The following is a 16237-nucleotide window of genomic DNA, read 5'->3' as shown; positions in this document are numbered from 1 at the left end:
GCTCCGCCCTGACACCCCCACCTCCAAAACCATTGTCTGGGGGTTAAATTTCAACGTAGGAACCCGGGGGCCCGTGGCTGCGGCACCGTCTCAGTCCGAGTGATCTGAGAGCCGCTTTGCCTGGGGAGCGGGTGGGCTGGGGACGGGAGATTGAAGAGAGGAGAGGGGCAGAGACCCCGGGGAGGGAGGGTCCTGCCTGCAGCCCGTTCTCCTTGGAGGGGCAGACCCCGGCCACTGAGCCCCCTCTCTTGCAGGGCTTTCTGGGAAATGCGAATGCGGACAGCGTGGTACAGCACAGGCTGCGGCCGCCCCTGGAGGCCCGGCACCTGCGCTTCCTGCCCGTGGCCTGGAACCCAGACAGCAGGATTGGGATGCGCGTGGAGGCCTACGGATGTGCCCACAGTGAGTGCTTGGCCCCGGGGCACGGGGCACCGGACCGGCCCCTGCGAGTCTGCTCAGCCCACAGCCTGCTGCCTGCGGCTCTCTCCGTCTCTCTGTTTCTCTCTCTCTGTCTCTGTCTTTCTCTTTCTCTGTCTCTCTCTTTCTCGCTCTCAGTTTCTTTGTCTCTCTGTCTCTCTCTCTCTTTGTCTCTCTCTGCATCCAGTTATGCCACAACCCCCTCATGGCCTGTCTGCCTGGGTGCTGAAGTCTAGGGGTGGCCTGGCCGGGTGCTGAGGCCCTGAGGGTGACCTCTCTGACCGGGTGCTGAGGTCTGGGGGTGGCATGGCCAGGTGCTGAGGTCCCAGGGGTGGCCTATCTGGTGGGGCGCTGAGGTCCAGGGGTGGCCTGCCTGCGACCGGTGGCGGCTGTGCTATCACTCACTCACCACATCCACGTCTGTCGGGAGCTGGTGATGGGAAGAGAATGTTCTGGGTTGATGTGGAAGATGAGTGCACAGTGTTTTCTTCACAAGGAAGGAGCGGAGCTGGGACTGTGCAAACCAGAGTGAGAAACGGCAGTGGGGGGACCCAGTGGCTCAGTGGAGGGACGAGAGGCTGCTTCTCAGGGCCCAAGGGGGGCTTGCAGCTGTGAAAATCAACAGAACAGACTGTCCTGTCCCAGGAGAATCTGACGTGGGGGTGCCCGGAGCTGAGCCTCACTGGGACTGTTGGGACAGACGCCCCGAGAAGGGCCGGCAGTGCTGATGTTCCCGGCCCCCCGCAGCAGGCTCAGACGTCCTTCCTGGCCTGGCCACCGGCTCAGGGACATTGAGCCATTTTTTCCTCCTTTGACCACCTCCACACACCCCTGGACACCTCTGAGTCCACAAGGCGCTCCCTCCAGCTGAGACGCCCACATGCAGGGTCTCTTGGATCTGGGAACACGTGGCTGTGGCTTCCCCGCCCCGTCGGCACATCTATGCTCCTTGTTCCCGGGCAGAGCGCCCGTTGGGGAGGAGGGACCTCGGGCCGCTCGCTCTCAGCCCGTGACTCCCTGGCTGCATGAGCAGACGGCACCCTCAGGGCCCAGGATCAGAAAACCCCTAAATTCAGCAACTGCGCTGCCGGCAACATGGGAGTTGGCAAAAGGGAGTTCGGAAGACATTGCACCAGCAGGACTCTGCAAGTGGCCCCGGGACGGCTCCAGGAGGTAGAAATGCCAGGTCTTACCACAGCTGGAGAGGAGACCAGCTCTTCCCACTTCACCCTCCAACCCCACTGCAGGACCCGTCCTCCGTATGCTGTCCTGAGCTGGGGAGAACGCCTCGTGCTGCTCACTGCCCCCCAGGTTTCCATGCTCATCCTCGCCCCGGAAGATGTGGAGGAAACAGCTCCCCCCAGCCTCGGTCCTGTCCACTCCCCCAGCCTCGGTCCTGCGCACGCTGCTGTTTCCAGGCCCATCCTTAGCACTGGGATAAACCCAGCGGCATCTCGGGCCCTGGAGGCCCAGCGGGGAGGGGGACATCCCCTGGGTCTCACCTCTGCAGCTTCTCCTGAGGGCTCTGTGGGTCTCCCATGCCCCTTCCGCATCACACCCCAGGCTTCCTCGTACACGCTTTGGATTCCTGGTGTTGAAGAAGAGTGTATCCTGCACCTTGCTGGGAAGGCGAAGAGACGTCCTGCAGGGCTATGGTAGCGGGCAAAGAGACGTCCTGCAGGACAATTACAATGGGGAAGACCTTGCTGGGAAGGCGAGCAGGTGTCCTGCAGGGCGATTACGACAGGGAAGACCTTGCTGGGAAGGCGAGCAGGTGTCCTGCAGGGCGATTACGACAGGGATAGACCTTGCTGGGAAGGCGAGCAGGTGTCCTGCAGGGCGATTACGACAGGGATAGACCTTGCTGGGACGGCGAGCAGGTGTCCTGCAGGGCGATTACGACAGGAAAGACCTTGCTGGGAAGGCGAGCAGGTGTCCTGCAGGGCAATTACGACAGGGATAGACCTTGCTGGGAAGGTGAAGAGACGTCCTGCAGGGTGATTACAATGAAGAAGAGACGGGCTCCCACCGGGTGTAGCAGAGGAAGCAGCTGGGGGTGCAGCCCACACACGGGAAGGTCAAGGTCAGGAATCAAGGTCGGGACAGAAAACGACGAAGCCAAGACCTCAGAGTGGGGGATTCTGGCTAAGTCCACTCCACAGGAGCCCCACTGAGGCAGCCCAGTGGGGTCGGATCTCAGGGCCCAGGGTTCTCTGGACACTGACCCAGCAGAATTCTCCCTGAACTGGATGTGCAGGCCGAGGACCCGGCTGCAGGTGGAGCCGCGCAGGAGGTCCGGGGACCCAGCAGGAGCTTGGGCCAGCAGGGAGGTGTGTTGTCCGCTGGGCGCAGATGCTTCTGCCAGGATAAGCTCCACCGGGTAAAGGAGGCCCCTTCAGGCCCGGGCTGCTCTGTGCAGTAATCTCCACACACATCCTTAACACAGGCCCCAAGACACACAGGCCCCAGCACACACAGGCTCCGACACACACAGGCCCCAACACACACAGACCCCAACACACACAGACCCCAACACACACAGACCTCAATACACACAGGCTCCGACACACACAAGCTACACACACACAGGCCTAGACACACAGGCCCCAACACACACAGACCCCGACACACACAGGCTCCAACACACACAAGCTACACACACACAGGCCCCAACACACACAGGCCTAGACACACAGGCCCCAACACACACAGGCCCCAGCACACACAGGCTCCGACACACACGAGCCGCACACACACAGACCTCAATACACACAGGCTCCAACACACAGGCTTCGACACACACATAAGACCTCAACACACACAGGCCCCAACACACACAGGCCCTGACACATACAGGCCCTGACACACACAGGCCTCAATAAACACAGGCCCCAACACACACACAGGCCTCGACACACACAGGCCCCAGTACACACAGGCTCCCACACACATGGCTTCCAGGCAGCATTTTCACTAGAGGAACCTGAGGGGGTGGACTCTGGGGTGGGCAGGTGATGGGTGGAAGGAAGCGGAGTCTGGACTGTCCTGGGGCAGGCACCGTGATCTCTTCACGCTACCTGGTGGGTCACACGTGCAGACTTGGGGGACCACGAAACCTGCTTTGGAAATTCAGGCTGTGATGTCGGCAAGTTCTCTCCGTGTGGACTCAGCCGGCCACTGGGTTCCAACCCATTTCAGCCAGTTTTGTTTTCTTACGAGAGAAGGACGCTTCCGCCTTTCAGCAAACTGTTTCTTCTCTTATCTGACATCCTGAAAACTCCGGGATTTCTGTTCCTCATCGGTCTCTTTAGCTCCTTGGGGCCCAGGTTCCCTGAGTCGTCTGCAGTAGCGTCAGGCCCCCCGCTCAACCCGTCCACCGATGTCTGCACAGTCCCCAACCCAACCTTCAGTCATTACGTTTTGGGAATAAGTTTTCTGAGGTACATACAGAAATGTGCACACAGCGTAAATATGTGCAGCTGCGTAAGTTTTCACAACATCACAAGCATCCCCAGACCACAGAACAGAGCGTCACCGTGTCCTGAGGCTCCCTGTGCCCAGCGCTGACCCTTCGCCCACCAGTCACCAGTTTAGCGGGGACACGTCCCACCTTCGAACTCCTTACACAGGGGTGCTTCGGCAGGTGCCTCTCTGCTGTCTTCCCTCACCCCACCCTCCGTTACCCACCGACTCCTCCATTAGCACGCGGGTCCCCCGCAAGCCCCTCCGGGCCAGGTGTCATTCTACATGCTCCCCTGGCAACTGGCTGTGTCCCCGTGGCAACCTGATCAATCCCCACGGCAACTGAAAGCACCCAGGGCCATGTGGCAGGTGCTTGTGAATCTCCTGATGGACGAGTGGATGTGCGGGTGAGTGCCTCCTTGGCGAGGTGGAGAGAGCAGAGGTGTGGCCCAGGAGAGGGCTTGCCCGGGCCCGAGGCAGCCCCCGAGACCTGCTCCAGGTCAGACGCCAAACCAGGAAGGGCAGGAAGGCTTGGGTGAACCCAGCAACAGCAGCTTTTAGGCGTGAGGTGCATCTGGTGAAACGCCGCCTGCCGCGGAGGGAGCACAGGTTCTCCAGCTCTGATCATGAGTCTACGATGAACACTGCGGCAAAGCTGTTCAAAATGAGAAGGTGCGCTTCGTAAGGACGAGAAAAACAGACCCGGAGCCCCGGCGGACCTGCCTGCTGCCTGCTGTGGGCCCCGGATCCGCTGCTGTCAGTTTCCATTAGGGAAACCTCGAGAGGACATAAAACAGCGTGGGAGGGAGAGGAACCCACCCTGAAAAGGAAAATGCTGGCAGTTAACAGGGTCCTCCGTGGTGTGAACCGTGTGAATCTGTGTGCACCCACCCGTGGAAGGCCTTCCACATCCAGGGCACACAGGAGCTGGGAGACACAGCCGCAGCCGCCTTCCCTGGAGCCTGGGAAAGGTGCATTTCTGTAGCAGCCACAGGTCGGGGCCAGGCTGCTGCTGGTGTTATCACAGCCACTCGACAGGGGAGCACCAGCTTTACAAAGAGGAAGCCGGTGACCGAGGTGTGGGCACGGCTCTAGGTACAGCTGGTGACAGGCGTGGGCTTCACACAGGAGGGAGGCGGGCGATTCGCTGTCACCCCACCGTGAGCAGTGGGGACCCTCAACCAGAGGCCTGAGGTGAGTTCCCAGTCACGGTACCCTGAGGACCCCCGAGAGGCTTTCCGGTTTTAGAAAACCCCTTCCTGAAAAATCCACATGTAACATACGAGCTCTGCCGTGTGTGCGTGTGTGTTTGTGCTTCGCGGTGATCAGACCAACGCCAGGTCCCGGGGGCGATGAAGTCCGGTGGAGTCAAAGGAATAAGAAATAGACAGTTTGAGAAAGTGGGACCGGGGGCCGTCGCCAGTGTGGAGGCTGCACCCGAGCTCTGGGAGCCCACGCTGTTTGTTGGTGCTCAAAGAAACAGCTAGTGAGGATGTGGGGGTTAAAAGGAAACTGTATCAAGTGAAGGAGAGATCATGGGAGTGCTGGAAGCAAGGAGCCAGCATGTCTAGCAGACATGGAAGCCCTGCCTCAGCTTCTCTCCCAACATTTCTGTGTGTATGTGTGTACATCCCTGTGCATGTGTGCTTGTGTGTGTGCATGTGTGTTTGTGATGTGTCTGTGCATTTGTGTGTGTGCCTGTGTGTGATGTGTGTGCCTGTGTGTCTCTGTGTGTCTCTGTGTGTCTCTGTGTGTGCCTGTGTGTCTCTGTGTGTGCCTGTGTGTCTCTGTGTGTGCCTTGCATGCTTGTTTCTGTGTCTGTGCGCTTGTGCATGGGTGTGTGTGAGTGTCTCTGGCTGTAGCAGGCTCTGCGGGTCCCTGTGTGCATCAGAGACCCTCCTGCAGGTTGGGTTTGGAGTGTGGGGAGCCCTCGGAGGAAGTGAGGTCATGGAGAGGGCGGCTGAGCCCTTTGTGCTCTGGGCTCCCTGCCTAAGAGGTCACCTTGTGACTGCAGCCGGGCCACTCGGGATGGCCCCGCGGGGTCCCCTGGTAGCCACTCTCCCTCCCGGTCCTGCCCACTGCCCCATTGCTTGGGGATCTGTGTTAGTCTGTTCTTGCATTGCTGTAAAGAACAATCCAAGTCTGGGTAATTTATAAGGAAAAGAGGTTTAATAGGCTCACGTTCCGCAGGCTGTACAGGAAGCATGGCGGCATCTGCTTCTGGGGAGGCCTCGGGGAGCTTTTACTCATGGTGGAGGGTGAATGGTAAACAGTCGTCTCACATGGCAAAAGCAGGAGCAAGGGGCGGGGGAGGCGCTGCGCACTTTTAAACAACAGCATCTCGGGAGAGCTCACTCACTACCCCGAGGACGCCACGGAGGGGATGGTGTTAAATCATCATGAGGGACCCGCCCCAGGATCCAGTCACCTCCCACCAGGCCCCACCTCCAACAGGGGCTATCATTTCAACAACACTCAATAACACTCAATAACAGTTCAATAACGATCTGAGGTTTGGGTGGAGACAGAGCCAAACCCTGCCAGGCTCCCAACCACAGGACTTCACAAATGGTCCCTTTGCAAACACCACCCTGTTCTGAGAATTCCGAGGCTTCCCTGTGACCCCACAGGACGCACGGCCACTTCCCAAGGAGGCGTTCCTTCCTTCCCCGTCCCCAACTGTGCACCACGGAAGAGACTGCAGCTCCTTCCGGACACAGCAGCTGCTCCCTTGGTGTCAGCGATGCCCTGACGTTTTCCGCAGAGGAGTGAGTGATGCGGCCTGGAGCGAGAGCACGTGAGATGCTGTCCGGGTGGAGAACCGTGGCAGCGCCTGGGCCAGGAAACCGCAGGACGCCCAGCAGCCCTTGCCCATAAGGACAGGGCCCTTTGCAGAGCTCGTGTGGTCACCCCCAGCCTCGGTGGGAGGAGGACGCGCCCTTCCGTGGAGGGCCCCTAACGTGTGCCTGGGTCTCCTGCGACGAGTCCGGGGTGAGGGGTGTCACCAGGTGAGGATCTAGTACGGAGGGAAAACACAGCCCTTCCAGGGAGGACGGACCAGAGAATTAGGAGAAGTCAGACCTGCCAGGAGCAGCACCCTCGTTACCCGGAGACGTTTGAATGTTCACCAGTCGCCGGAAAATGAAAACTGTTCAAGGCGGCACCGAGAGTTTCCGTGTGGTCGACACTGGCCAGTGTGAGGGGCGTCCACGATTGAGGCCGTAGACGTTCGCGCAGCGGCGCAGAGATTCCCAAGGGCGGACTTTGGAAAAAATGTATCTTTAGGTGCATCAACACCTGCTGGACGGAAAGACGCCTCGTCTGATGGCCGGGCTGGAAACGCGTTCTCTGTGGGCCCGTGTATTTCGTGTGGACATGCAGGCTCCTGTGTGCGCATGTGCCTGTGTGTGTGTGCTTGTGAGTGCCTTTGTGTGTGTGCGCTGCACATTTTCTGTGTTTGTGTGTGCCTGTGTGTACATGGTTTTGTGTGTGTGTGTGTCTGTGTGCCTGTGTGTGTGTGATTTTGTATATACATGTGCATGTGTGTGTGTGCCTGTGTGCATGGTTTTGTGTATACATGCAGATGTCTGTGTGCCTGTATGTGTGTCTGTGTGCCTGTGTGGTTTTGTGTATACATCTGCATGTCTGTGTGCCTGTGCGTATGAGTGGTTTTCTGTGCACATGTCTATGTGTCTGTGTGTGTGCATAGTTTTGTTACGTTTAATTTTGGTTTGTACATGTGCCTGTGTGTGTGCCTGCGTGTGCCTACAAGACTCTGTGTGTTTAAGAATGTTAGTGGCAGCATGCTAACACTTAGCACAACTTTTATCTCTTCTGCAGGATCAGAAGTGATTGATTTTGATGGAGAAAGTTCCCTGCTTTACCGATTTATTCAAAATACCAGGAGTCCAGGAAAAGACGTCATTTCTTTGAAATTTAAAACTCTGCAGAGTGATGGGATTCTATTCCACAGGGACGGACGGAATGGAAATTGCATCACCCTGGAATTAGTGAAAGGAAAACTCATTTTATTCATAAATTCAGGTAAAATTATCAGTCGAGGACTTCAATAATCTGATTACTTAGACATAATTTATGTCGAAATATTTTTGCATGTAATCTTTAAGCAGTCATTACGGATGCAAGGGCCTGTGTCGGCTCACGGAAATGGTGCAGGTGGGACCGCTGTATGGGAGGGGATCACTGGGCTCTCACGTCCTTCAATGCCACTCCGTAGCTCCATCCCACAGCTTCCCAGCCCCAGCACAGCAGACGTTTCGGGCCAGATGATTCTCTGGGCAGGGCCCTCCTGTGCACTGGCGGGGGGTGGACAATGTCCTGCTCTCTGCCCCCTCTGCTCCCAACGCCAGGAGCGCCCCAAAGCCATGACCATCAGAAATGTCTCCAGAGGGCCGGGCACGGTGGCTCAAGCCTGTAATCCCAGCACTTTGGGAGGCCGAGACGGGCGGATCACGAGGTCAGGAGATCGAGACCATCCTGGCTAACCCGGTGAAACCCCGTCTCTACCAAAAAATACAAAAAACTAGCTGGGCGAGGTGGCGGGCGCCTGTAGTCCCAGCTACTCGGGAGGCTGAGGCAGGAGAATGGCGTAAACCCGGGGGGCGGAGCTTGCAGTGAGCTGAGATCCGGCCACTGCACTACAGCCTGGGCGACAAAGCAAGACTCCGTCTCAAAAAAAAAAAAGAAATGTCTCCAGAATGGCCCGATGTGCCCTGGGGACAATGATCCCTGACTGACCACCACTGTCCCATGCTGCGGACGACAAGGCTGCCACAGCAGTAAGGAGAGTTCACAACACAGACAAGGGTTTACCAGGAAAATGAGTCTGTGACAGACTCGTGAAAGGTGGTGAAAAGAGAGGGTCCAGGATGGGGTTGCCGGGGCAGGAGGGCCTCATGCCCAGGTCAGATGCAGCCACTCCCAGGGCCAGGGTGCTGACCTCCCCTTCTGGACGGGACCTGACAGCATCTCCTTCCTTCTGCCCAGGCAACACCACGCAACCCTCACCACCTGGCCAGGGTGGCCTGGCGCTGGGCAGCCTGCTGGACGATGGGCACTGGCACACAGTGCGGCTGGAGTGCTCTGGCCAGGGCCTGAACTTCACGGTGGACAGGCACTCGAGACCCATCTGGGCACCGGCAGAGCTGTGCCATGCGGACCTAGACCCCGAGGTGCGGCTTCCTCATCCTTTGCACAGACCTGGCAGCTCAAACTCCATCTAGGCCCAGGAGGAGCAGCACAGTGGATGGGCCCTTCCTGATGTTCAGGGCTGCAGACGCCGTCCCTATCCCCTCGCAGGAGCATTTGCAACATGGGCGTGAGCCTCACCACCATCACGACCTCTGTAACCGGGAAATCACTTTCTAAGAGAACCGGAAGAGTTTGGCAATGTTTCCCATTGGCAGGGTGGCCCGGTGTCCTCAGGGCGCTGAGTCCCAGCCACCCTCCACCTGCCATCCAGCTCCAGTAGAAACAGCCCCATCCCCTCCCAAGGGCTCCATTTGATGCTAAATTACCTTTTCCCCAAATGACAGCCGCAGAGGCTCTGGCGCCAGTTGACATCAGCTCATGTAAGATGTTTTAGAATCTATGTCTTAGATTCATTCAAAATTAACAGAATAATTTTATAGAAGTACACAAAATTAACCCATCTAGACCGAGCCTGCCCCATTTATGAATCATAAATGTTTTAAGCAGATTGTCAGAAAATCACTAAAGAATATTACTGATGTTATGTTTCTTTCTAAGATCAGCTTTGGAGGGATTTTAGCGCCAGGAAAGCCAATGGTGTTTCCAAGGAAAAACTTTCGTGGATGCCTAGAAAACATTAATTTTAATGGAGAGGATGTCATTGGTTTGGCCAAGCAGCAGGGACCACAGATCCTCGTCACGGTAAGAGTCCCCCGAGGAAGTCGGTGCCTCCAGCTCCCCACCGTGTCCTTGTCTAGGGTGAGGCTCGTGACTTTAACAGCCTCCTCCCAGCAGCCGCGAGCACAAGCAGACCGGCGTGAGCACAACTCATGCTGTTTCTGGCATGAGACGAAGAGACCTGTTTTTGATTAAAATATAAAATTAAGCCTCAGTGCATGATTTCCTTCCGTGGAGGCATCGTCCCTCCCCAGAGGCCAGTCTTTTGGCGCATAATTCCCTGCAAGCAGCTTTGCTTCAGGACCATGGCACATACCGGAGCCCCTGGTTCCCTGGGGTTAAATATCCTGGCGTTTTCGAGACATTTGAAATAACGCTTCTGCCATGGAAGTCTGAACATGAGCATGAAACTAACATGCTGTGCTTTCATGTCGCTCACACGCCAGTGCAACGGTTTCGTTGACTGACAGGGGACGGGCAGGTGCATTTACACCCAGGGAGGCCGGCTGGACCCAGGACCAGCCTCAGGGCACATCTGCAGCCTCAGTGCTGCCCTTACCCGGATCCCTTAACCTGGTATCCTGGTTAAAACCCCAGTCTTCCGGGCTCTGTTAATGGGGTCCACTCCTGAAATTTATCTTTTTTTCACCGTGGGCTGAGCCCCGGGGCAGGAGTCGGCCGCTGAGGCCTGCCCCGAAATCCGGTCCGTCTGCGGCTCCGCCCTGGGGCCCTGGGCCGCTCACCCCGGCACGCAGGAAGCGAGCTCCCCACGCCCAGTGGAAAACACGCTTTTACCACGTCTGCGTCTCCGGGAAGAGGGTGGGCCGGACCCAGGGCAGCAGAGGCTGGGAGCGGGGCTGTGGGCTCGGCTGGGTCCTGGGGTCTGCCGGGTGCAAACGTGGGGCCCGTGGGCGCCGTGGAGGAGGGGACGCGGGGCATCCAGCTGGGAACAGGCCAAGCCTGGTGGGGCCGGGAGGGCTCCCCTGACCGGGAGGACCCTCAGCGCCGCCCTCCATCTCCCCTCCCAGGGAACCGTCGCCTTTGCCTGTGCGCACCCCCAGACCGTGCCCGCCACGTTTCCGAGCGCGCGGAGCCACTTGGCGCTGCCCGGCGCCCCCGGGGCGGACGGGGCCTCCGTCAGCTTCCAGTTTCGCACGTGGAACCGCGCGGGGCTGCTGCTGTCCTGGGGGACCCGCCCGGGCTCCGGGGGCTTCTTCCTCGCGCTCCAGGACGGGAGGCTCCACGTGGGTCCGCGCGCATCCCCGGGACGGGCGCAGAGCGGCGGCCGCACAGGTAACTCGGGGTCCCGGCCCCAGCTCTGCAGGGAGCGCGGATTTTAGGGACCCCCGGGAGCCCCGCTTCCCCGGAGCACAGGCGCCCGCTGTCTACACCACGGGAAGCACCAGGGTTCCGGAGAAAGGGTGCCCGCCCCCGGGAAGCGGGATCCTGGAGCCCAGCCCGTTTGGGTTTGCAAGCGGCGTGGCATCTGAGAGCTGCGCCCAGGGCTGCGGTCTCCGGGGTGTCTGCACATTTGCGGGAAGAGATGCCTCCATTACGCAGAGACCTGCCATGACTGAGGTGAAGGAGAGGGGATGTGTGAAGGCCGGGGCCAAGAGAGGGACCTTTCCCCATGCCCTTCCCGGAGGGAGTGCCCAGGCCAGCTCTGCCTCCTCCCGCAGGTGCTGGGGCCTGGAGGGTCTACACTTGGGATGGAGGGTCTACACTCGGGAGGTGAGGCAGGTGTCAGGGAGGTGAGCTGTACACAGTAACACGTTTTCCTTCACGTACATCCTCTCGATAAACACCTTTCCACAGGATGGAGGGAGCGCTGGCTGCTGGGTGCTGCCCCTGAGGTTGAGTTCCACGGTATTGTTGGCACGGTCAGGTGTGCCATCTCTGACAGGCTGTGGCCCGCGTAGTCCATGCTGGGGCACAGCTTTTAGCAGGGCTGCACTGCTTCTGCGTGTCGCCGCGGGAATCTTTGATGAGGGATCAGGGTCACACATATGCTGGTTTAGAATAACGCCCGGGCCCTCCATGGACTCATCAGACATGAATGTTTAAGGAACGCTGGGTCCACTCTCTCTTGTCTCATCATCTGTGCCCAAAGCAACAAAATAGGACATCGCCAGAAACTGAGCAAGAAAGAGATTTGGAAGAGAAATGGGGAGAAAAGCAGGCATGCACACTTCTATAGGTAGCTCTAAAACTTACTTCTGTTTGTACTCCCTGCATCACTGAAAAATATGTGGAGGCTCCAAAATAACTAGTCCCTTTGATATTTTTAAGCACCGTCCTTTGATCACCTGCTTAATGTTAATAATGAGAAAGAAAGAAATCAGATTCACTATCTTAGCAGTGAGCAAGCTTTCGAGATTATCATCAGAAAAATGTTAATTTATAGTAAGTGTGTCATGATCACATGGCTCATGGTGATGGATCTGATGTCCTTGGCAGAGATTTCAAGCATGGCTTAATTTTAAACATCTGAAAGAACCTGCATCAGTGCGATGGTACTTTAATAAGCACCATGAAGCCAGTCTCATTTTTAACTAGTCTATTGGTGTAAATATTTGAAAAACTGCTGGGAATAAGATTAGAATAGATGTTTCAGTATTTATAATAATGTCACTCTCCTGCAGAAGGAGTTTATTATGAGTCTCTGGTGGGCACCCAGGTGGCCCTAGGGACCCCGTCCCCTGGGGTTGCTGCCACCAGTCGGCTCTGTGCAGAGGGCGAGTTGGATTTGGTGGCTTGTCTGATAGATAGAAGGTGGCAGAGTGATAGCTGTCACTTAGGAGGTTAAGATGCGGAGCCAGAGCTTCTGACTGGGGAGTTGCTCTCGCTCTGTTGGGTGAAGCTGGCTGCTGTGTTGTGAGCCCTCCGTGGAGAGGCTCACGTGGGGAGGGACAGAGGGCAGTCCCCAGCCAGACCCAACAAGGGACGGTCATGATTCACTATGCATTCCCATGCTGTGCATGCATTTCCAGAACCCATTCATCTGATAAATCAAAGTTTGGATACTTTAACCAGAATTTTTCCTACCAATTCCCACCTTTTAGTTTTCTTTTTTAAAAAAATTCTTGTTTATTGCTAGATTTAGCAAAGCAAGCAAATGTTATATTTGAAGCATATCTGATTAAACCATAGATGATTTGACAGTTTTCTCACAATATACACATTTTTTTTTTTCTTTTTTTGAGACAGAGATCTCACTGTGTTGCCCAGGCTGGAGTGCAGTGGCGTGAACTTGGCTCACTGCAACCTCCATCTCCTGGTTTGTTCAAGCAATTCTCCTGCCTCAGTTTCCCAAGTTTCTGGGACTACAGGCACCTGCCACCATGCCAAGCTAATTTTTTATTTTTAGTAGACACGGGGTTTCACCCTGTTGACCAGCAGGATGGTCTCGATCTCCTGATCTCATGATCTGCCTGCCTTGGCCTCCCAAAGTGCTGGGATTACAGACGTGAGCCACTGCGCCCACCAAAAAATTTTTAACCTATGTCTCACACAATCAGCATTTGATAATTCAGGTGTTATTTTAAACACAGCTATAGGAAGTCAATATAGTGGCTTTTTAACTAGAATAACATACTTATGAATTATTATAATAAATTCAATTTTCTATTAAATAAGGGTTTTTTTGTTAGTTATTAGAGATTTAAACTGGTAATCTGATATGCATTAAGATTGTTACATGGAATCATAGTTAAATTGTGTTGAGCCTCCAGCTGGATTGAGTTGTAATTTGCACAGTTTTGAATTAGAAGGTAAAGTTTGCAACATAATTTCCAACTTTGCAAATTTTTATGTTAAACTGTTTAAAAATATTATTTCAACCAATTAGGGGTCAAATATAATTATGCATGCCATAAAATGCTTTTCAATCTTTACCCCCCGTGTGAATATCAAACTGAAAGTCATTTGAAAGGTGATGGGATCCTAAGGAATAACCCACAATTGAAGAACGATTCACGACTGAGATTGTACTGAATGAGTAAATGCCTAACCGGATGTCTTTTCTGGTTGGCTCTGCCTCTGCCTTCAGGGCTCCCAACACTGCCAGTCCCGGGCAGCGGCTGCCCTCAGGTATGTGTTTGTTGGACAGAGCTTTTTCTCTTTTTAAATAATATTTTAAAACAACAGCCAACATTTTAAAATCAAGATATTCAGCAATGAAACCCAGATGTCTGGCCTCGTCTGACAGGCTGGGAATCTGGTGACCCTAAGGAGTCCTGGCTTCCCGTGGAGCTGCGCCCTCCTCCACCGACCCAGCCCACCCAGCCGTGCACCCTCGCTGCAGCCCCTGCCCTGTCAGCATAGGACAGGGAGGGTGGAAAACACAAGAAAGCCCATCTTGCCCAGAACCAGCAACGCCAGAGCCAGGTCCCCCAGGTCAGACACTGAGGACCCCCAGCCCCGAGCCTCCTCAGCCTCCTCCACCTCCCTGACCCCTGGTGCAGCCCCACCTTCCAGGGACCCCACGCATCCCTGATAGCCGTGCTCCTGGCTGAGGTTCCGTATTAGCAGCCTCCCAGTGGAGCTGTGCGCTGACATGAGTGGTCTGGAGGCATCAGTCCCTTTCTGTCCAGGCGAGGGATTTGTGGCCGTTTCAGATGTGTGAGGAGAGACGGGCCTGGTCTCTGTGCTTAGACATGCCACGTGGACTGACCTTCTGCCTTACAGAGCGCAGCGGCATGGTGGTTCAGCTACCACGGTAGCTACTACAGAGATTCGGGGTCCTTACCTGAAGTTTGTGAAATAGGAGAAAAATCACATAAGGCTTTTTAAAATGTATGCTGAAGTTGAGGAGAGTTTGATATTTCTATGTGCCTCCCCAAAAGTCAAATTGCATGGGAGGGAGCAGGAAGGTGTCCTGGGCCAGGTGAGGGGGATGTCGGATGTTAGGGATGGTGCAGAATGTGCCCTGGCGGGGAAGAGGACGGGCTGAGCTCCCTCCACTCTCCTTGTTCGGATTTCTGTGCTTGTTGCAGTCACTGATTTGTATCACTTTTTAAAAATACTTACACTGGGCATGGTGGCTCATGCCTGTGGTCTCAGCACTTTGGGAGGCTGAAGCAGGCAAATCACTTGAGGTCAGGATTTTGAGACTAGTCTGGTCAACATGGTGAAACGCCATATCTACTAGAAATACAAAAATTAGTAAGGCATGGTGGTGGGCGCCTATAATCCCAGCTACTCGGGAGGCCGAGGCAGGAGAATCACTTGAACCCAGGCAGTGGAGGATGCAGTGAGCTGAGATCATGAGACTCTGTTTCTAAATTAATTAATTAATTAAATAAGCAAACTAACTAACTAACTAATTACAAGGTTTGTGGTTTATGGCTGTGTCTTACCTGGTTTGGTTTCCGCAGGTGTTGGATTAAATGACGGGCAATGGCATTCTGTCTCAGTGACGTCTACAGGGGGCCACCTGAGCGTGATGGTGGACGATGACGTGGCCTCCACTGTCCACACCACAGTACCTGTGGGGGTCCACCCGGGCGATGCCTACCACTTTGGAGGTGAGTGAAGGGGCTGAGAATGCACAGGCTCTTTGTGTTCCTCTTCCCCACCTTGCATGTGGTGGCTGGGATTGTTTTTATTACTTTTGCTCTATCATGTGTGGCTAATTCTCCAGCAGTTCAGCAAATATAAAGAACTTCACTTTTTTCCCAAGCAGCTCTACTGAGTGTAATTTACATTTAACAACTGAGAGCCCCTCACCACCAGGATCTCGTTTGCCAGGTCGTATTTTCAGGGCTTGCCGCCCGAGTCTTTTCATACCGCATACGCCACATTCTGAGACCCTCCTGGGGTCCTTCCCGTTGCCTCTCCTGCGGCACAGCCCTGACCGAGAGTTCCAGCACTGCCCTCGAGTCAGGACGGCGGTCAGTAACGCTGCGGCGGGAGGCATGTGTGGCCGGCCCTGAGTGTGACTGCCACACGTCAGCGGTCCGCACTGGCCTCCAGCTACTCAGTCAGGCTCCTTAGGCCGCAGGTGGTCCAGGTAGGAACACAGCAGTGCCACCCTGTCACGCGCACATGGGGCCGTCACTGGCTTACTGGTCACCTCCCCTTCCTTTCCTCGTGAAGTGAGCTTCAGGCAGCTCCACTGCGTTCTGGGGCAACTTTCCATGTTTATTCCATCAGACCCTGAGCAGAGGGTGCAGATGGCAAATCCCCGTAAACCCTGGTGGGTGCCAGAGCCATCGGCTTCACGCTGTGCTGGCGTTGGGCAGGTGGCACCTGGTCTGTGGGCTGCCCTCTGAGCTCTCTGAGTGTCCCGGGTCAGAATTCCTGGTGCAGACACCAGGTCACAGGTCGGCTCACCCCCTCGGAGCTGCAGAACCTGCGGCCTCCCTGAGGAGCCAGGATTAGGCTTTCCCCAGGAATCGTCACATCTCGGCGCTTCCGCACGGGGCTCCAGGCCGGACGCCTCTGCCGCGCATCTCGGTGCTGGGGGCTC

The 16237-nt window shown here is 55.9% G+C and overlaps 1 protein-coding gene across 1 annotated transcript in view; it reads left to right on the top strand.

The window, feature by feature from the left end:
- Positions 1 to 16237, top strand: part of LOC101026611 (contactin-associated protein-like 4) — a 200551-nt gene that overhangs the window by 105433 nt on the left and 78881 nt on the right. The window contains exons 4-9 of the mRNA XM_003908211.5: positions 255 to 402; positions 7720 to 7923; positions 8887 to 9071; positions 9649 to 9792; positions 10797 to 11061; positions 15144 to 15293. Coding sequence (XP_003908260.3) covers positions 255 to 402; positions 7720 to 7923; positions 8887 to 9071; positions 9649 to 9792; positions 10797 to 11061; positions 15144 to 15293 — 1096 coding nt within the window. The remainder of the gene's footprint in view (positions 1 to 254; positions 403 to 7719; positions 7924 to 8886; positions 9072 to 9648; positions 9793 to 10796; positions 11062 to 15143; positions 15294 to 16237) is intronic.

Source organism: Papio anubis, chromosome 10, assembly GCF_008728515.1.
Source record: "Papio anubis isolate 15944 chromosome 10, Panubis1.0, whole genome shotgun sequence".
In the NCBI taxonomy this organism is placed as follows: domain Eukaryota; kingdom Metazoa; phylum Chordata; class Mammalia; order Primates; family Cercopithecidae; genus Papio; species Papio anubis.
Note: the sequence above shows the minus strand (reverse complement) of the source record. Positions and strands in the feature narration are given on the sequence as shown.